The 22,218-nt window shown below is 45.9% G+C and overlaps 1 protein-coding gene across 3 annotated transcripts in view; it reads left to right on the top strand.

Moving 5' to 3' along the window:
• The window catches only part of LOC148511802 (uncharacterized), a 63,127-nt gene that overhangs the window by 36,046 nt on the left and 4,863 nt on the right, over positions 1 to 22,218 (top strand). For 2 of the 3 annotated variants that reach the window (XM_088482545.1, XM_088482543.1), the window contains 2 exons: positions 5,026 to 5,091; positions 22,132 to 22,191. In XM_088482545.1, the coding sequence (XP_088338671.1) occupies positions 5,026 to 5,091; positions 22,132 to 22,191 (126 nt within the window). The remainder of the gene's footprint in view (positions 1 to 5,025; positions 5,092 to 22,131; positions 22,192 to 22,218) is intronic. The other variant, XM_088482544.1, reaches the window with a different exon arrangement.

Below are 22,218 nucleotides of genomic sequence, written 5' to 3'. Positions count from 1 at the left end.
GAGGGCTTAGAGGGACGAAGACTTGAACTCATAACACGTAGTGAGAGTTGGTGTAATGCTGGACATTGCTTGACTTATACGAGAATACTCGCGGTGGTTATACCGCCATCATTGGTACACAAGTTATTCTATTTCTTCTGTGTAATTGTTGGAATAAAACTTTGATACTTGTAATGCACTATGTGGCGCCCCCTTTATTTGCTTTTAATTATATATATATATATATATATATATATACACACACACTGGTGGCCAAAATTGCGGACACAGGGCCTGATTCAGAGCCGGACGCTCTTGACAAGAGCGCTCGCTCTGAATCAGGGACCTCCTACCTCTTGTTGGAGCGGCCTCCTGGCCGCTCGCACAGCTGTGGGTGACCACCCACAGCTTATGCAAGCGGCCAAAAAGATGGTCGCTATGGTCATGACCATCGCGACCATCGGGCTTGCGACGAGACCCTGCGGTAGGGTCTCGCTGCCGCAAGCCCAGGAGTGCTTTTGGCTCTATCAGAGCCAAAAGCAAAGCACTCCCACTGACATCACTAGTGATGTCAGTGGGGCCGGACCAAGACGGTAGGCGTTCCCTTCTGGGCAGCCACGCCCCCGGCACGCCCACCAATCACCATCGACAGCACGCCCCCTTTGGTGCTAGACCCATAGCGACGGCTTGGCCGTCGCTATTCGGGTCTCGCGCATGCGCGCGATGGAGCTCCCTCCGTCGTGCGCATGCGCACTAGGGCACCATCGACCCGCTTGCGAGCGCTCAACGAATCAGGCCCATATTTTGAAATTTGAATGTTTTTCAACTTTGAATGCTTATAAAAACTGTTTCACTTCTCGCAGTGCAATGATTCATATATCAAATGAAAGGAAATTTTAATGCTGAATTCAACACAATAAACAGAGGTCAAATATTTGCATTACAAGGGAAGTTATGATACTTTCAGTCAGACAAAGAAGCACAGATGCGTGAGATTCAAGAAGCGGATTGTAGTAATAGCTACTACCAGCCAATCGGAATCATCGTTCTCAGGACCAATCAGCTGTCGTTTATGAGCAGGTGCAAGGTCATGTTCAAAGGTGGGAAAGGTCAGTTTGGCTGTTTCATTTTGCAGAATAAAGTTGGTTACTGAAGTGCAATTACGGATGGATGTTTGTGTGTATTGTTTAGTACTATTGGTGGTGTAAAAAATAAATACAACAATGTCGCCCGGGCAAAGTGGTGACTGGTCTCCCAGGAAGAGATCCAGGATTGTGGTGTTATGTGAAAATGGTCTTTCGTATGCAGCGATTGCGAGAGAAGTTGGTGGGACAACATCAAGAGTATGAAAGTTTTGTCTACGCTATCAGGAAACACAATCTATACAAAACAAAGAAGGAAAAGGCCGGAAAAAGTGCACAACAGCTGTTGATGATAGGAGAATAAAACAAATTTGCGTTAGGGACAGATGGATGTCATCTGCGGCCATTAGCAGTGAACTGAGTGCAACAGGTGTTTTGTCAGTGCAAGAGCGGTATGGAGAAGACTAACGGAGGTTGGCCTAAAAGGTAGGATTCCCCGAAAAAAGCCATTGCTGAATAAAAAGCAGCGGCAGAAACTATTACAGTGGGTAAAAGAACACATTGCGTGAACAGAAGGTCAGTAGAAACAAGTGATATGGAGTGACGAAACTAAGATATCGATATTTTGTAGTGATGGGAGAAAATATGTCAGACGTTGCATCGGGGAAGAGGTACATCCAGATTGCATTCAAGTGACAACAAAAAATCCTACAAGTGTTCTGATCTGGGCATGTATGACAGCAGATGCTGTAGGCCGCCTTTATGTCATAGATTGCACACTGAACAGCAGAAAGTACATTGACACCATCCTACAACCAAAACTTCTGCCTTCTATCAGGGATCTTTTTCCAGTTAATGCCCCATTTTTTTCCAGCAGGATTGAAAAATAAAGGAATACCCGAACGAAATACTGATAGGACAGTAACATCATAAGTACACAGAGATTTTCACCCTAAGTGTTGTTTTCACTGCATAACTTCCCGTGCAATGCAAATATTTGACCTTTGTTTATTGTGTTAAATTTAGCATTAAATTTCCTTTCATTTGATTTATGAATCATTGCACTTCATGAAGTGTAACAGTTTTTATAAGCATTCGAAGTTGAAAAACATTCAAAATTCAAAAAGTGTCCGCAATTCTGGCCACCAGTGTGTGTGTATGTATGTATATATATATATATATATATATATCCATAGTAGTAAATAAGGTGCACTCACCAGGGACTTTTGCAAAAGATATAAAGGCTTGTTTATTCCTTACTGCATAGTACAAGTCGTCACAAGTCAACATTTCGGTTAGTGAGGGTAACCTTCTTCAGGACAGACTCCCCAAACCACCAGGAAAGGCCCATGCTACACAGTGTGTTAAACCTCCCTAAATACCCTAAATACCCCCCATACATAATTGCTAGCCACACCCCCAGCCAAGTGGGTTAAAATCAATCCTCATCAAAATACATAATAACAAACCAGCCTACCTATTGGTTAACCTTAAAGAGGCATCCCAGCGCTATCGGGGCTTCATAGCAATCCATCAGGAGTGTAAAAACATGTTTTTACACTACAAACGGCCCAAAAAATCGCGGCACTTCCGGTTTGCGTTCCACCTCAACCGGAAGTTGTCAGAAAATGCGTACCACGCACCGGAAGTTCGTTCCACGCACCAGACGTCAGGTGTTTTTCACCTCAAAACCTCAGATCTATAGTAATCGTGTCAGTACAAAGTACAACTATATATAAAAAGTATTAACAAAGCTAACTATGTATACTCAAAGGCATCACTCACACATAAAGTACATGACATTAGAAGAATTGACTATTGCATTAGCCGGGATAGATGGGAGGCAGCACAACACTGTGTGAGTGTAGGAAAAAGAGCATTAAAATATTCCAACAAATGTGGACATAATGTGCATAATCAGAAATTACCTAGGGTAGGATAATAGTATACATTAACTAAACCAAAAACTAATTAAACATATTAATTAATAATCATAATAAAGAACAACAAACAATTCACAAAAAATTCACATTTAATTCACAGATCTATAGTAATCGTGTCAGTACAAAGTACAACTATATATAAAAAGTATTAACAAAGCTAACTATGTATACTCAAAGGCATCACTCACACATAAAGTGCATGACATTATAAGAATTGACTATTGCATTTCTTGTGGCAAAACAAGAGGTCTTTTCTATCAGACCCAAACACAATTCTCAGCCTAGCGGCTTGTACCACTGCAGCCCGGACTGCTCAGCATACCAAGAGGCACACGGACTACAACAGAGCCACACAGTACTTCCATAGACTGAAGCCGAGGTCACATCATCGATCCTGTGCGCCCGCTACAAGACCCGCTACACTCCAGTGCGGCGATCCACGAGCCGTACCCACAGCCCAAGGGCACACCAGTGAGCGTACAATCGGTACATTACATCAGCACACGAGTGTGTCTGCTCCATCTCCTTGGCAGAACACTATGGGTCAATATACTAGGTATACATCCAACGGGTGAACACACTCCTACTTGCCTAGACCACAATATAATATTATATGCCGGCCCAACACAACAACCCTGTAATTGCTGTCCTGCTGCAACATGCTAAGCAAAGTTGTCCTGCATAATCCAAACAAACGGACACAATTCATCTGAAACAGCTCTGCTTATATTTAAATAGTTAGAATCAATTGATTCTTTGTCTCATTTGTAATTGAATATCTAATTTAATATTCTACTTGACTGAATTGTATTGACTTGTATATTATCAATGCTTCAAATTCTTTTATGTACACTATAGGAAGTTTTATTGCACATGTGGTTTTAAGATTGTGATTAATTTATTATTATTATCTTTAATTGCCAGTTGATAACTAAGAAACACACTGTTGTTACCATTGAACAGAGGAGCTCATTCAGACCCGCTCGCTAGATGTGTACGCTCACACCCAGCGTATGCAAATTCGGCTAAGTGACGGCAAGGCATGCGATTGCACGGCATGGCATAAGCATGCCCACTATATCCTGGCGTGCGAACGCTCAGTGTATGCAGATGCTCACCAGTCTGTCTTAAGATGCCCACTTGCGCGCGTCATCTCCAGGAAATGTATGCAACCATCGGTACATCGGGTACAATCGGAAGCGAATGCAGCACTTGAGGTTGACTATACCCTGCGCAAGCACTGCGATCACTTCAGTGTGAAATACAACCAGGTGATGTGTACTACGACGCTGCCTGTTAATTATGCATGCCTCTGAAATGGCGTTGAGACGCTCAGGCACGCCTGCGTTCGCATGTCCACTCCCCCTTTCTAGCAGCCAGCCCCTGTCACCACCCACAAACGGCTTCTCCTGTCACTTACTCTGCTGGGCAGTCTATGCGCAACGATCGAACTCTTCTAAATCTCTTGCTCTGCTTTGCGCTCACGCACTGCTATGCGTACGCATATGCAGAGACCGACAATTGGCCAGCTACGAGCGAACGCATCCTAGCGAGGGGGTCTGAATCAGGTCCAGAGACCGATAACCAATTTTTATTAGTGCATACCCTACCTAGATGCATTATACTTACTATCATAGGTACCGAAATAGGAGGGGGGGGGGCTAAGGGGTTTATATCTTATTTTCCTCCCAACATAAAAACGTACTGACGCCCCTGCTTACTATGCTACGCTATACTTACTGACACTTTGAAGTTTATTTATCAAGCAGTGAAAAGCGTGGAGAAGTGAACCAGTGGAGAAGTTGACCATAGCAACCAATCAGCTCCTACCTATTATTTTATAGACTGTACTTGATAAATGCTACTTGAAAGCTGATTGGTTGCTATGGGCAACTTCTCAACTGGTCCACTTCTCCACACTTTTAACTGCTTGATAAATAGACCCCTATGCATCATCCACCCAGTAATCTTACTTTTCTGCCCATCTCTGCCATAATTTTATTTAATTTTTTTAATTATAGTTTGGAGGTAAAGAAATCTTGGATGTTGGCATCTCTAAGGTGCGAAAACTGAACTGTTCACCTAGGGTAAGCAAATTAATGTCCACAAACATGTCTTAAAATATGATACATATATATATATATATATATATATACATACATACAGAGTGACTTGTAAAAGTATTTAACGCTCTAAAAAGTCAATAGATTGCTCTGTATTATAGATCACACTTTTACCCCTCTTTTACTGCTGCAATAACCCAGGTTATTGCTGGGTTTTCCCAGGTAGCGGCTCTGTGGAAAAGAGTCTCTGAAAAATAACCCGGGTCAAGTGACCTGGGAATCCAACCCATGTAGCTACCAGGCTTGGACCCAGGATGGACCCGGGTAATGGTGCAGTGTAAATGGCGTGACCTGGGTTATCTGACCTGGGACATGCCTAAAATTAGCTGATTGGTGGCTGTGGAGCAGTCACCTCCCACTTTTTATGACCTCACAAGTTTAGCAGGGCAGACCCAGGTTAAGTGTGAACGGGGCTGACCCAGGAATAACCCAGATCGAAGGTGCAGTGTAAACGGGGTCTGACCTGGGTTGGAACCATGTCCAAAAACCCAGGTCAGACACGGGTTGTTGGTGGAAAATGCGTATTATACAGATTGTTACAGATATAATATTTTTATCGCAAACCAGTAGGCTTTTAAAGTAAATTTTCAAACTCCTTATTCATTGTTTGTCTGCAGATTTTTTCCAAAATAACAAATAAAAACTGAAAAATTCTGCTGGCATAAATATTCACCCTCTGCAGACTAGTACTTGGTAGAACCACCTTTTGCTGCAATAATAGCTTCAAGTCTATTGGTGTAAGTTACTACCAGGTTTGCACACTGTTTATTGCCCATTCTTCTTTGCAGATTTGCCCCAGGTTGTTGAGGTTGGTTGGATGACGATTGTGGCCTGCAATTTTTAAATAGTGTCACAGATTATCAATTGGATTGAGATCTGGAACATTCACCTTTTTGTTGTTGGACCACACCAGTGTTGCTTTGGCTTTGTGCTTGGGATCATTATCTTGCTGAAAGGTGAACTTTCTCCCAAGCTTTTATTATCTAGCAGACTGAAGCAGTTTGTCTTGCAGTGTATAAACATAGACGAAATATGCCCGCGTTCAGATTTACCCATATTGTACATGGTACCAGCTGTGTGCCAGTATTATTTAAGTTGCAGTCAAATGCACTCACCTCTCAGGTACACACAACTAGGCTTTTTATAGCCTTAATTGGAAGCAGCCATAATAGCACTAGACAAAATTTTGAAACAAAACAGAAAGAAAATATGCCCGCACTCAGTTCTACCCATATTGTACATTGTACCAGCTGCATGGCAGTATCAATGCCATATACAGTATGTATACAAAAGAGAAAGACTATCAACGCAAACAATAATATACTGCAAATCTGTATGTCTCTAGGAAATAGTAGCATTGGGAATTTGTTCATATTTTGATTAAAACATCCTGTGTCAAGATACCCCAATTATCTGCAAGTTCCTACTGTAGTATATGTGCCCAACTCACCACTAAATTGCATTTAAATGCACCCACTTCTCAGGTACAGAGGGTAACATCTAGACAAGGGCTAGATGTCAGCCATACCCAACTATGCTTTTCATAGGCTATTTGAGTTTGGCTCACAAGCCAGCTAAAACCTTATTCCACATTTTAGCTGGGTCACTATATTATCTGGAATACCCTAGATGTGCTTTTTTGTGGTTTTTCTTCATTAATTAATTATTTCTTGGCCATTAAATCTAGGGGGCATTGGATAACCATGGGTGTACACAGAACTGTTCCTGGAGCAGGCACAAGTGCAAACTTAACTTGTTTGTTTGCTGCCTCCTCCCCCTCTACATCCTATAGTGCTAAGCACCTCAGTATCTTTTTTTGTGCCCAAGGAGTGGATGCCATTTTAAGCGCTGCTGTAAGTTTACTTTCACTTTTTTTTTCTCATATCCTGGACTGCAGGTAATGACCTCCGCTGGTGGGGGCAGGTTAGGAGTACTTTTCCGTCCTCTGTCTATTGTGCCTTCCATTCATTATTGTTCTCTCGTAGCTAGGTAATCCAGTCTAGGCACCCTGGCAGGTAATGGGTGCCGGTATCGCACTTCCGGGTGCCAGCGGCAAGAGCACCTTTGCAGCCCCATGATTGAGATGGGGCTTGCAGCGGTCACTCCCCCACTGCTCAGTACTGTTCGTGGGATGTCCAGCTGGCAGGTAGGCACTTGGGAGAAGTCATAATGGCAATAATGTCTGGGATCGGCATTCAGAATGGCGCCATCCTGTCTGAGAATAAGTTAAAGGAACTGCCTCTCTGTATACCTGCCTGCTAAGCATGCCATATCTAGTCCCACCCCGTCAGTACAGAAGAAGTCTTTCTCACTGGAGGGCTGGCTTTTTTTCTTCTTCCACCAATAGGAGGCACAGGGATGACACTGGGGGTATAGCCTTGAGAGGAGAGTCTGGGCACCAAATAGTTAATTAAAATTACCCACAAGCCTAGGCTCCTCTCCTGTATACCCGCCCGTAGCCACTGGACCTCATGTTGAGTTTGGTGCCGGCACTCCGGCAGGAACTGGGCACCATTTTAGGGGGCTGCTTTAGGTGGGCCTCCGCATTTTACTTATTTTTTTAATTTAAGTGGGCAGTGTAAGGCGTCCTATAGGATGCCCCCACTGCCGCTCCACCAGCTCTGCGCCGGTGACCGCAGCACTAGCGACTGGATCAGAGACTTTGGATGCGGACCCCAGACCACCTGTAGACGCAAGTCACAGCCGGCGCTCAGCGGGAATCAGGGGAGACAGTTCCCTGTTGCACATCATTTCCTGGATGCTCTTTATTGTGAGTCCTGGTACTAGTGCAGGTCTCGTTAATTTTGAAGACTCTGCATTAGATCGATGGGATATCTATATCTCCCTAGGCCAGTGGCGGAACTCCCGGAGACAATGGAGTCATTTTGCCGCCGGGCGCCAGCCCTGAAGGGGGCACCTGGCTCCATTGTCCCCCGGCCGTTCCGGGCACTGCATGGAAAAGGAGCGCCGCTGATCGGTGCTCCACCTCCATTGGCGTAACTATGGGCGGTGCAGGGGGAGCAGTTGCACCCCCTGCACCCTCCATATGCCGGGCGCCCGCTGAGTGTGTTACCAGCGGGCGCCCGGCTCCTTCTCTCCCCCCCCCAGCGCCAGCTGGAGCTCACTCCTGAGCTCTGGCTGCCGGGTCCCGCAATGCACTATGGGAGTGACGTCATGATGTCACTCCTATAGTTCCGAGGAGCGGGCGCCGGGGACAGACTGTAGCGGCACTGGAGCGGGGTTCAAGGTAAGTATTGTTTTTTTTTTTGTGTATGTGTGTGCACGCGCGGGGGGTGCTCACTACAGGGGGGCACTACTGGGGCTTACTACAGGGGGCACTACTGGGGCTTACTACAGGGAGCACTACTGGGGCTTACTACAGGGAGCACTACTGGGGCTTACTACAGGGGGCACTACTGGGGCTTACTACAGGGAGGCATTACTACAAGTGGCACTACTGGGGGGCATTACTGGCACTACAGAGGGCATTACTGGTATTACTGGGGCATTACTATGGGGGGGCACTACTGGGGCTTACTACAGGGGGCATTACTGGGGGCACTACAGGGGCTTACTACTGGGGTCACTACAGGGGCTTACTACTTGGGGCACTACAGGGGGCTTACTACTGGGGGCATTACAGGGGCCTTACTACTGGGGGCACTATTGGGAGCACTACAACTGGGGGCACTTCAAGGGGCATTGCTACTGGGGCACTGCAGGGAGCATTACTACTGGGGGCACTACAAGGGCATTACAACTGGGGCACTACAGGGGCCCTTACTACCAGGGGCACTGCATGGGGGCACAACTACTGGAGGTACTGCATAGGTGGACCATTACTGGGGGCACTACATAGGCGGTCACTACATAGGGGGACCTCTACAGAGGGGACTGCATAGGTGGGTGACGGCAGCTGGGGCTGGCATAGGTGCTGGGGGGGATGGTTAATTTTAATATTTTTTGGGGGGGGGGGGCACCAACATTTATCTTGCCTCCCGGCACCTGGGATGAACTTACGCCACTGCCCTAGGCACTCTGTCAGGTTGCATGTGTACTTACATGAAACCAAATATAACATAGTCTGTATATATGTAAACATACCACACAAGAATAAAAGTGAGTGTGTGGATCCCATTACTTCCAGGTATCAGACCAGACCACCAACACTGGGTGAGATTCTTACTGATAATACACATAAGCAGTCATAGGTGGTAATACAGGCACTGGATTGCCTTACTTAATTTTCCTCCACACAATTTAATGAAACATTGTAAAACTCAACACCGTTTTTTTAATATTACAATCACAAAGCACTCACATGTAAACAAATTCCATAAGGCATATTAAACAAACACACATTTGTTTTATACCCAGTTTGCCATCACATTCGGTTACAGAACCTAGAAAATGAAAAGGTGCCATTTCAATTGGAATGTACATAAGGAGGTGAATGACGTAGTGCGTCTCTAAAGGGGCGTGCTTTTTAGCAGTATGACGGGTATGTAAGGACTCCATATGAATACAGTATGCCATCCGCTTTTCAAAAAAAGATGCAGTTTAAAACGCAAGCAGTACCTGTCTCATCTACTTCTGCTTTCGGATCTTTTCTTTCTATCTGCCAGGAAGGAGTTGCTATGAAAGGGGAAAACGAGTACCCGGAACTCCAATCCTTTGTCTGATATGCCTGCTTTATTTTTATATCTGGTAGGCAATCCTAATATAACGAGGAAAGATTTGTATTTATTTTATATGCTTTTTTAAATTTGTGAGTGCTATAGTGATTCTAATAGTAAAACAGATTTGCGTTACATCATACACCTTAGATATATGGGATTTCGCTAATCGACAACACTTCCAGCTAGTCATTCGTTTTAAGGGGCACGGGCACTAGGGGATATGTCTCTGCACTGTATGCAGAACTCATACATACACATTTCGAAGCATGGGATCAACATGAAATGGCATGGGAGACCGACCAGGGGGAACCCTTAAATATATATGCCAACATGGTGTCTAGTTCTATTTGTGTATGCATAAAAGAGAACGCTTATAAACATTTTAATAGATGGTACTATGTTCCCTCCAGGTTAAATAAAATGCACCCAGAAATCTCAAACTTGTGCTGGAGATGCGGATTGGACGTTGGAACTTTTATGTATACATGGTGGAGCTGTCCAAAACTTGTTTCCTTTTGGAATGAGATGAGAGCTCTTGCTAGCTCCATCATAAGCTTTTCTATACCTATTAAACCTAAACATTTAATTTTGCCATTGTGTGTCCCTGATGCCACTCATCAATATAAACTGTTTAGGCATTTGGTTCTAGCAGCCAGTTGTCAACTAGCAGCGTCTTGGAAAAAAATTGAGACTCCAACTCCCTGGTGATTTATGTAGACGACGGCGGTCACCTTGTCAGACTGTACCTTGACTGGACAACCTTGGAGGAGAGACTGCATCTGGCAAAACGCTCTGAACACTGCTCAGAGCTCCAGAACGTTGATAATCGACCCTCCTGAGACGTCCATAGATCCTGAAATGTCTGTCAACTAGAAAGTACTATATTCATTCACATGCACACAGTACCACTCAATGCACAGAAATAGTGGGCAAGTACTGCTCAACAATCCAGCCTTAGTAACAGGAAGGAGCTTTTAATATAACATGGCTGCTAGGTGCAAGGTATATGGGGAGACAGGAGCCCAACATCTCTCCTGGTGGTTTGCTGAGGCAGGCAATGCTGCAAATGGCTGTCCAGCATTTGAGGAGGTGGAGAGAATACCCGAGGAGGGCTGTCTGCAGGGAGGAAGCACGCTCAGGAGTGGGTGATGGACTAACAGGAGAAGCCTGTCTCTCCCGTCTGGTGTACCCCAGGGCAATGGCCATCACCAATGTAAGCAGTGTCCTATTCCAGAAGTGTGCTGGTGATCTAGAAAGTGGAGCGGAGACGACCGGAGCTCTCACTAACAGCACCACAGGTGGTCTCCCGCGCTTACCTGTCCCCGTCTAAAGTTGGCTGCAGCTGTGGCTCCTATCCACTGTGGTATTGTCACTGACCCCAGTTGCCAGTGCTGCGGCCATCGGCAATGGGGTTGGTGGAGTGGCAGTATAGGATGCCTTTCACTGCCCACTCAGTCTGAAAAAAGAAATGAGGGACTAGATAACACAGCCCAGGATGCTGGTGGCTGGGAAATAAATTTAACTATTTGGTGCCCAGACTTTCCTCTCCCCAGGCTATACCCATTGTCATCCCTGTGTCCCCTATGGAGTCGAAGAAAAGGATTTAACAGGTAAGAACATAACTCTCCTTATTTCTGCCCGGTTATGCTGTTCTACAATCTCTTAGCAGGCTAGCAGATACCCAGAAATGTCCAGTCCACTCCCCAACCCCATCTCTTTTGTGGGTAGCCACCTCTTAACTTCTACTTTTTTTCTTTTTTACAATTTCATATACTCTTTTTTTCTTTCTTATATTCTGCCATATATTATAAAATTGAATGAGACTATCTTGTTGTGTACACACAAATTCTAGACAGACCTGCTTTATTTCTCTCCATTTTGAATAATTCATGTTTTTTTATTGTTGTACCATATGTCTGTTTTGGACCTCTGTATAGGTCATGTGTCTGTTGTCTCTCATTCTTTAAATTTGGTTGGTTTCATTAGATAGTTTTTCTGTCATACAAATATTTCCTCATACATTAATCCTTAATACACCATGCGGCGCATCTTTTTTTGCATAGCAATGAAGCCCACAAAATACAGGCAGCAGTTTTGGTCCTGTTGTTTCTATGGAAGAATGTGGAGATCTACACCAAAAGGTTACTTCACAAGTAATTCTTAGTTCCAAAACCAGACTTCTCATTTCAACTCTTCTTGGGCCTTAAGACTCTCAACATACATCTGTTGGAGTCATTCCATATGGTCATCATTTCCATGGAGTGGAACGAGTTCGTTGCTTCCATGGATATAAAACACACGTACTTGCTTATCCCAATCTGGGAGGGACAAAATTGCTTCCTCAGAATTGCTGTGGGCACTGTCCATGACCAGTTCAGGGCTCTCCCATTTTTTTCTGGCCAGAACCCCACAAGTCTTCACCAAGATCATGGCAGTGCATTTGAAGTCTATGAAAGTGATGATCATCCCATATCTGGACGATTTCAGCAAGGTGAGCTCAGAAACTCTGATCCGGTTTCATCTGCAGATGGCAGTGGACACAATGGTACAGCATGATTAGTTGATCAACTTCCAGAAGTCCAACCTCGTCCCACCGCATGATCTTCCTAGGTCTCCTCATTGACAGCAGGTATGACAAGGTGTTCCTGCTGAAGGAAAATATCTGGGCCATCCAGAAGCAGGTTTTTTACCTGATTTCAGTCAAGTGGCTGTTAATTCTACTCTGTATGAACTTGCTGAGCAATATGGTATCTTACTTCATAGCAATTCCATTCATGTGCTTCCTCGTTAGTCTGCAGGGTTGAGGCGGGATGACACTGGTCCTTCATGTCCAAAAAAGTTTGGTCTCTGGCATTAGCAAGATTTCCCATAAACTTACTAGAGCTAAGGGATGTTCTTTTGATTTCCATTCAAGCACAGTCTTACCTCAATGGAAGACCACACAGAATCAAATTGGATAATGTCACGGCTTTGGCATACATCAACCACCAAGGAGGAACATGCAGCTCCGTGGCAATAGTGTAAACAGTAAAGATATTTTGCTGTGTGGAAAGGAATGCCCTGGTGATATCCGCAGTGTTGATAAAATTTATCCCAGAGAATGATCCCTGTATCAGGAGGTTCTATGTCCAACTCGTAGAATGATGGGGTCTCTTGATGAAACCACAAAGTACTACTCTAAGGAATACGCAGAGGGGCCTGTAAGCAGGCCTAGTGGATGCAATGATGGTTCTGCACTCCACTTGATATATCTGATCCCACTGTTTATACTACTGCCTCTAGAGCTAAAAAAGGCAAAAGCCGAGGGAGATTAAGTCATTTTAGTGGCCCTGAACTGACCAAAGCGATCAAGGTACACCAATATCCTTAGCATGGCGGTAGATATCCTTTGTAACTGCCCATCTAACCAGATCTGCTAGGTCAAGGACCGGGACAGGATTGGCTTTGACGGCATGACTGTTGAAGCCGTAATCCTTTGAGCCAAGGTCTTCTCTAATCAGGTAATTCAGACCATGATAGGGCAGGAAACCTTCTTTGCCTCAAATTACCATCACCTTTGGAAGACTTTCATCCTCTGGAATAAAAGGAAGAGGTCCATATGAATTTGTTCAACTTGGTTTGTCTGCTGACCTTGCAGTATGGCTTTGATAGTGGATTGAAACTCTCCTCTTTGAAGGTACAAGTTTTATCCCTTTCCATATTTTCCAATACAAATTAGTCACCACACCTGAAGTTTATACCTTTTGTTCAGGCTGTGCTTCATGTCCAACCACCCTTTGTACCCTGGGATCTCCATTTGGTCTTTTCAGTGCTTCAGAAGCCATCTTTTGGGATTTGGCGGAACTGAATTTTTTTAACCTGGAAGGTTTTCGTCTTAATGGCCATTTTGACGGGTCTCGGTTGATCATGGCAACCATCAGAGAAGCATACATTTTGAAAGAAGCCCCAATTCTAGATTGCTTGGTGGCCCATTCTACCGGATTGGTGAGCATCTCTTGTGCGCCATGCTCTTGGAGCAGTTATACAAAGCGGCCATCTTGTTTTCAATCCATACTTTCACTAAATTGTACATTTTATTTTTTTTGCAGCCAGACATGCCAGTTTTGGGCATAAGTTTTGTGTGCAACCATAGCTTAGTGTACCATCCCGTAGGGGGCATCTTTGGAATGTCCCCATTGTTAATCTGTGTAACCCAGATTAAATGTCAGAGAAAAGAGGTTATGGTAAAACTTACCTTGGTTAACTCTTTCTTCGAAGTCCAAAGGGTCCACAGGGAGACATTGGGGTGTAGATGGGACCTGGAGGACAGGACACCAACAGCAAAGCTTTTCAATCCCAGGATGCTCTGGTCCTTTTCCCTATACCCTGCCCACAGCCTTCAGTTTTGTTAACAAGCCCAAGGCAGGAGCAGGATAGGAGAGAAGGAAGACTGGTACACTGAGGAATCACACTCTCACACAGAGAAGGAAACCAGGAGAAGAAAATACATAGCAGCTAGGAGCATCAGGGCGGGTGCCCTGTGGACCCTAAAGAGAGTTAACCAAAGTAAGTTTTACCATAACTCTCCTTTTCTTCAGGGTCCATAGGGCTCAACAGGGAGACATTGGGGATGTCCCAAAGCAGTTGTTCAAGGGTAGGAATGCTCCTGAGCTGATAGGAGAACTCTACGCCCGAAGGAAGCATCCTGAGAGGCAAATGTATCAAAGGCTAGAGACCTAAGAAAGGTGTGGACAGAAGACCAGGTGACCTCTTTGCATAGCTGTTCAGCTGCGGCGCCACGCTGAGCTGCCCACGAGGGACCCACAGAGCGAATAGAATGAGCAGAGACTGCAGCTGGCACAGGAAGGCCCGTCTGCATGTAAGCCTGTGAGATAGTCATGCGAATCCATCTGGCCAGAATCTATTTGTTAGCTGGACATCCCTTCTTGTGGAATCCATAGAAGACAAAGAGGGAGTCCGATTTCCGGATGGAATCAGTACGGTCCTTGTAGATCTTTAGAGCACGAACCTCATCCAAAGAGGCCTCACCTGCCGAGAGGTCTGGTGAATTAAAGGCCGGAACCACAATTTCCTCATTCAGGTGGAAGCGAGAAATCACCTTGGGAAGGAAGCCTGGGCATGTTCGAAGAACAGCCCCGTCCTGATAAAATATTAAAAAGGGGAAGCGACATGAAAGCGCCCCTAAATCCTATACCCTACAGGCAGATGCTATAGCCAGAAGAAACAGAGACTTTGCAGTGAGCCATTTGACATCCACTGTTTCCTTCACCCTGCATGAAGGTGTGAACATCCGGTATAGGAGCAATTCTGCGCTGAAACCAGATAGACAAAGCAGAGACCTGCACTTTCAGAGATGCTAGGCGGAGGCCTAGATCCAATCTAGCTTATAGAAAGGCAGCATTCTAGAGGGTCATAGGGCCTGACTCAGACCCGGTCGCAAGCGCTTAGCGCTTGCAACCGGGTCGATGGTGGCCCAGAGCGCATGCGCACGACGGAGCCGGCTCCGTCGTGCGCATGCGCGAGACCCGGATAGCGACGGGCAATCCATCACTCCAGGTCTCGCACCAAAGGGGGCGTGCTATCGATGTTGAGTGACAGCACGCCCCCTTTGGTGGCCGGGTCGGGAGGGGTGGCTGCCCAGACGGAGGCGTTCCCATGGGAATGCCTACCATTTGGGGGCTGCCCCACTGACATCACAAGTGATGTCAGTGGGAGAGCATTCGGCTCTCTTTGAGCCGAAAGCTCTCTGGGGCTTGCGGCCACGAGACCCTACCACAAGGGTCTCGTCGTAAGTCGGATGGTCGCTATGGTCTTGACCATCGCGACCATCATATCCTGGCAGCTTGCATTAGCTGCGTGTGTGGCAACCCACAGCAATGGGAGCGGCCAGGAGGCCGCTCCATAAAAAAAAAAAAAAGACGCCCTGATTCAGAGCGAGCGCTCTGTCAAGAGCGTCCGGCTCTGAATTAGGGCCATAGTTTCTTGGAGCACACCATTGGAAATATGTATGCCATATTCTGTGGTAAATCCTGGTTGAGGCCGGTTTACGTGCTTTTAGCATCGTCTGGACCACAGAGCTGGAAAAACCCTTAGCCGTTAGGAGGGATGTCTCAAGAGCCAAGCCGTTAAAGACAGACGGGCTAGGTCCGGATGTAGACATGGACTCAGAAACAACAGGTCTACTCGTAGAAGAAGTTGAAGAGAAACGTCTATGGAGAGCCTGTGAAGATCCGAGTACCAGTGACGTCTGGGCCAGGACGGAGCTATTAACATGACTGTGCCTCCCTCCTGTCTGAACTTTCAAAACACTCGAGGAAGCAGGGATATTGGAGGGAAGATATATGCTAAATGGAAGTTCCATTTCACCGACAATGCGTCTATGAAGGCCGCATCAGGGTCCTTTGTTCTGGCTCCATAAATTGGAAGTTTGTTGTTGTGTCTTGAGGCCATGAGATCCACCTCTGGAAGACTCCATTTATCCACTAGAAGCTGAAAGACTTCTGGATGTAGAGACCGTTCTCCTGCATGCACAACGTGATGGAAATCCGCCTCCCAATTGAGAATCCCCACAATGAACACTGCGGAGATGGCTGGGAGATTGCGTTCAGCCCAGGTTAGAATGCGGGATACTACCATCATTGCTGACTGACTTCGAGTGCGCCTTTGGTGATTGTGGTAAGCCACAGCCGTGGCGTTGTCGGACTGTACTTATACTGGCCTGTTTTTTAGAATATTCTGAGCCAGAGTGAGAGCTCTGTAGATGGCTCGAAGTTCCAGGATGTTGTTTGGCAACACTGCATCGACTGGGGATCATCGGCCCTGGAAGGAGTACTGGACAGTTACTGCGCCCCACCCTCGGAGGCTTGCATCCATGGTGAGGAGAACCCAGTCCGGGATCTGAAAGGGACGACTCTAGTTCAATTGGAAAGTCTGTAACCACCAGGCTAGGGACAGGCAAACATCTGGGGGGAGGCTCATCGTCTGGGATTTGAGCAGATATGGTAGCCCATTCCACCTGGAGATGATCAGGTGTTGGAGGGGCCTGGAGTGAAACTGGGCAAACTCCACCATGTCGAAGGTGGACACAATTGATCCCAAGGCCTGCACTGCAGAGTGAATCGATACTCTGCGATTGTGAATCAGTCTGCGTAGTCTGTGCTGTAGTGCTGACATCTTGTCCGCTGTTAGCAAGATTCTCTGAACTCGAGAGTCCAAGAGGGCTCCCAAATGTACTATCCTTTGAGAGGGTGTCACGGAAAGTTTTTTCCAGTAGATCATCATGCATACATTTGTAGAAAGGCAATGGTTACCTGCAGATTGCTGTGAACAGTCTCTAGGGAGCTTGCCAACAGCATGAGGTAGTTTAAGTACGGGAGCAATCTGATCCCTTGACGACAAAGAGAGGCCACCACAACTGCAATGATCTTGGTAAACACCCGAGGGGCCGTTGAGAGGCCAAACGGCAGAGACTGGAATTGATAATGTTGCTGCAGTGTAGCAAACCGGAGATATTGTTGATGAGAAGGTGCTATAGGTACATGTAGGTAAGCATCCTGAATGTCTAGGAATACCATAAAATCTACAGGCGCCATAGGTAGGATAATAGAACGTTAACCACCAGGTCCTCAGGCCTTTATAATATGTCTCTGCGCTAGTTTTGTTATGCCCCGGTGGTCTAGTGTAGATGGAGCGGCAACACAGACATCCGGAGGACAGTCTGGTACTGCTCGTCCGTTTGGTAAAAAAAATTAAGTAAATTAAATCATAAAATGAAAGCTTGGGCTGCTTAATGCAGCCCTCTGTTACAATGGTGGTCCAGCTCCTGCTGGACACCAACGAAACTGAAGTGCCCTCAGGCTGTGGGCGGGGTATAGGGGGAAGGACTGGAGCATTCTGGGATTGAAAAGCTTTGCTGTTGGTGTCCGGTCCTCTAGGTTCCACCCACACCCCAATGTCTCCCTGTGGAGCAGGGGCGTATCTTCCTATTGGCAAGGATGGCACTTGCCAGGGGCGCCGGCCGGTGGGGGGCGCCGGTGGAGGCCCCCCCACCGGCCAATGCCCCTGGCAAATGCCATTCGCAGCTAAAACTTCCCCCTGATGAGTCCAATTATTTTTTTTTTTAGATGGAGACAGCTGTGTCTCCATCTCAATACAAGCGCCAAACACTGCCGCAATCACAGCTACGGAGAGCTCAGAATATCAGAGGGGAGTTGGGGAGCTGCTGCACATGCTCAGCCACAGCTGCTCCCTCTCCCTCCTCACAGTATGTAGTGCGGCTGCCGATTTCCTCCTCTCAGCCCCAGGTATGTGATTGTGTGTGTGTGTGTGTGTGTGTGGTGTGCCATGTACTTTAAGTGTGCTATGTACATGTAGGTGCAGTGCTAGGTATGTGTGTACAATGTGTTTGTGTGTGCTATATGTATATATATGCGCACTGCTAGGTATGTGTGTACACTATATGTGTGTGGTGTGCCATGTACAGTATGTGTGCTATGTATGTGCAGTGCCAGGTATGTGTGTACAATGTGTGTGTGTGCTATGTATGTGCAGTGCCAGGTATGTGTGTACACTATATGTGTGTGGTGTGCTATGTACAGTATGTGTGCTATGTATGTGCAGTGCTAGGTACAGTATATCTGTTTACTAACTGACAAGGGGGGGGGACCAGTCCCTTACTTGCCAGGGGCGCTCGGACCCCTAGATACACCCCTGCTGTGGAGCCCCTTTGGACCCTGAAGAAAATAGGATGTTTGGTACTTACCATTAAAAGTATTTCTATTAATACATCTGGGAGACACTGCATTTCCTCCCTTTCTGTGTTAGGGCTATTCAATGTTTTTTTACCGTTTAGTGGAACTTTAGTGGAAGATAAAAATAGATAAGGGCTTCCACACTACACGAAACAGCACGAACACAGCAGGGTCACTGGGTTTTTTTTCCACCCGGAGAAAACAGTGTGTGAAATAGCCCTTATCCTGTTCTCTCTTGTTTGAGTGCTGTTCTTGTTCGATGTGATATTTCTGTCTCCTATGAGCTTATTAAAGTACAAAATGAGGTTTTTACCATTATGGGATGCACAGCGGGGGGAGGGGTGGGTGGTAGACAGCCCACAAATAAGTTACGTTTTCACTTGTGCCTGGTCCTGGAACAGTGCCCTCTACACCCATTGTCCCAGTTTCCCATATCCAAATATTCCAAAATACAGAATTTTTTGAGCGTGACTGAGATAGTGAAACCTTGGCTTTTTGGTGGTTCAATGTAAACAAACGTTTAATTTACAAAATTATTAAAATTATAGTATAACATCATCTTCAGGCTGTGTATACAAGGTGTATATGAAACATAAATGCATTCTGTGTTTAGACTTGGGTCCCATCCCCAAGATACCTCATTATGGTATGCAAATATTCCACAATACGAAAAAATCTGATATCAAAAATACTTCTGGTCCCAAGAATTTTGGATGTGTAATAGAAATTGATTTATGATTTAACGGTGCAAACGAAAATCCTATTTTCTAGTCACCCTCTCATACAGGCCTGTTGTATGCAGAGATTTTAATATGGCACCTTCACTCCAGTCTCAGCCACTTGAGCTCAAAGTGATAGTTGGCCTCTCTGTGGCTTCCCTCACAAGTATCCTTGCTCTGATGTTGGGTTTTGAGGGTCAAAAAGCTTAATAATGGGTAAAATGATGTGGGACAGATATGTGAAGGTGTTTTAATGATGCAAAGTGTGTGCAGGTGTAAATGATGTGGGACAGGTATATGGAGGTGTATTGATGGGAATGAGGTTTTTGAATTTGCAGATGAGAGGTGTTTATTCCAACTTTCTACAAACTGGTATAAAATTACTATACCAACATTTTTCTGTACCCCAAAATGCTGGAAAGACTTCAATTTGCTGAAAAACGATTGCTTGCTATAATTTTTCAACTATTAAAAAGTACAAAAACCAGCCATATGACACCTTTTAACCACTTGCCTGGCATGGTCGTAATTTTCTGACACCAGGCAGTTCTCTATCTGTTCTGGTCACAGAATTTCAACCAGTCAGATAAACATGGGGGCGGCTGCAGGAAGAGAATCTTCCCGCAGCTGCTGCTCTCAGAGGGACCTTCCGGTCCCTCTGCTTGCCTGCACCTTCTCCCTGTGTCTGCTGTGCTGCCGATCACTGCTGATCGGTCAGCAAAGCAGGGGACCCCCACCCAGCGGCTGGAAAGATTAGCAGCTGCTAGGAAAAAGGAAATTAACCTCCCCCCTCACCTCCCTAGTGTGCCTGAAATTGAACATCGCGATGTTTAAAAATAATAATTTTTATTTACAAACCTTATATAAAAAAAATATATATTTTTTTTATATATCAATTTGGATAAGATAAAATGGATGTTCCTCACCTAATTCACTCATAAAAAAAAATCAACAATTTTGGAGCGGTTTTTAGAAAAAATTTTTAGCAGTTGTGGTTAAAAACCTCCAGTACTTCACATATGTCCACTATCAGCCACCTATTTGGTCCTGTTATCTCAGTTGTCACTTTTTTGGGTCCAGGATGGTTTCCCCACTTATTCATGCACTTCTCCCAGGTCGCATTTTGTAGAAAAGTCGCACACCTTCGCCGTTAGTACCACATTTTGGTACTTGTAATATCACATTTCTCGAGTGTGCGCATTCAGGGCCGGATTGAGGGCCACATGGGCCTGGAGCTGAAAATGACCAAGGGCCTATTATGAGAAGCAGAGGTGTGACCAGTGCTGTATAGGTGTGGCCAGTGCCATGTGGGCGTGCACACCTCTATACCCAATGGGGGTCATTCTGACCTGCCCGCGTAGGACGCTCGCAAGCGGGTCAATGTTGCCCCACTGCGCATGCGCACGACGGCGGGAGCTCCGTCATGCGCATGCGCGAGACCCGGATAGCGACGGGCTCTCCGTCGCTCCGGGTCTCGCACCAAAGGGGGCGTGCTGTCGATGTTGATTGACAGCACGCCCCCTTTGGTGGGCGTGGCTGCCAGACGGAGGCGTTCCCATGGGAACGCCTACCGTCTGAAGCCGGGCCCACTGACATCACTAGTGATGTCAGTGGGAGTGATTTTGGCTCTGATAGAGCCAAAATCACTCCAGGGCTTGCGGCAGCGAGACCCTATCGCAGGGTCTCCGTTGCAAGCCCGATGGTCGCGATGGTCTTGACCATCGTGACCATCATCATGGACGCTCGCTATAGCAGCTATGCGAGCATCCATGAGGGCGCTCCAAGTTGAGGGAGGAGGGCCCTGATTTAGAGCGAACTCTCTGATCAGAGCGTTCGGCTCTGAATCAGGCCCAATGTTTCCCTAAATATGTAAAAGAAAAAAATGCTTTGATTTTGTGAGGTAAATAGAAATACAATTTTACTACTTATGATTTATGGCTGACCGTGTGGAGAGCAGATGGCCAGTCAAAATCATGTCATGACAATGGGCCTATTTTTATGTGGAGGCCTGGAGCTGTAGCTCCATCCGCCCCATTGTTAATCTGGCCCTGTGCGCATTCATGCAGTGTCTGCGAGTTTCATACTCTCACCTGATAGGATTGAACCAGTTTGGTCTATGGCTGATTGTGTGACGCCGATTGCTGCAGAGAGGGGAGTGTGGAGGGTATATAGGTGGAAGGTCATGGACTGCAACTTGTACTATAATAAGGCCTGCCAATGTTGCAACATGACCCAGCACGTCTGCACTTTGCAGGGGTTTAAATTAGGGGTGTGGTTATTTAATTTGTCTGGAAAAATTATATTTGCAGTGACAAATTGGAGGGAAGGGGGTCCCAAACCAGTAACTTGCCTAGGGCCCCATGAGGTCTCAAACTCAGAATGCTGAAATGAACACACAAGTTGTATATTTGGGGCTGCTTTTCATTGATTTGTCCGGTTTGATAAAGTTAGGAAAGCAGCTGGCTTTGCACTGCATGATGGTTTCTGTAGTCCTAGAGTGTTGGTCAGTACACCAAAGCGATAAGCGCCTACGCCAAACTACAATTCCCGGAAGCACACTGGTAACCATTCTCATCCTCTCATGGCGCTAGTTGGATAACTTGTGCTATTGGCTACATGCGTTCCCAGAGCTGGGAAAGAGCAGATAGGCCAAATCAGCAAAAGCAAAGACTCATGTTTACGGATCTCTATCATCAGGTAAGTGGTGTGGCGGGTTACTCCATCTGCCCCTAAGGGGGTGACATTCAGCAATTTAGGGGTGCCAAAATGAAAATTGTGTCTTGTGTAATAAATTAATGGGCTCCTTTAATCTGCAAAGACTTAATGAGCGCTTTCCTTTCAATCCTTCATCTGCAGAATGTGTTGCTTGACATCAGAGAAACAGAAGTAGCTGTGAAGGACAAGGAGTTACAAGAGGTAAACAAAGATTAATAACTGGGTAGA

The sequence above is a fragment of the Taudactylus pleione genome, unplaced genomic scaffold (genome assembly GCF_031769625.1).
Source record: "Taudactylus pleione unplaced genomic scaffold, aTauple2 ptg000290l, whole genome shotgun sequence".
Taxonomy (NCBI): domain Eukaryota; kingdom Metazoa; phylum Chordata; class Amphibia; order Anura; family Myobatrachidae; genus Taudactylus; species Taudactylus pleione.
Note: the sequence above shows the minus strand (reverse complement) of the source record. Positions and strands in the feature narration are given on the sequence as shown.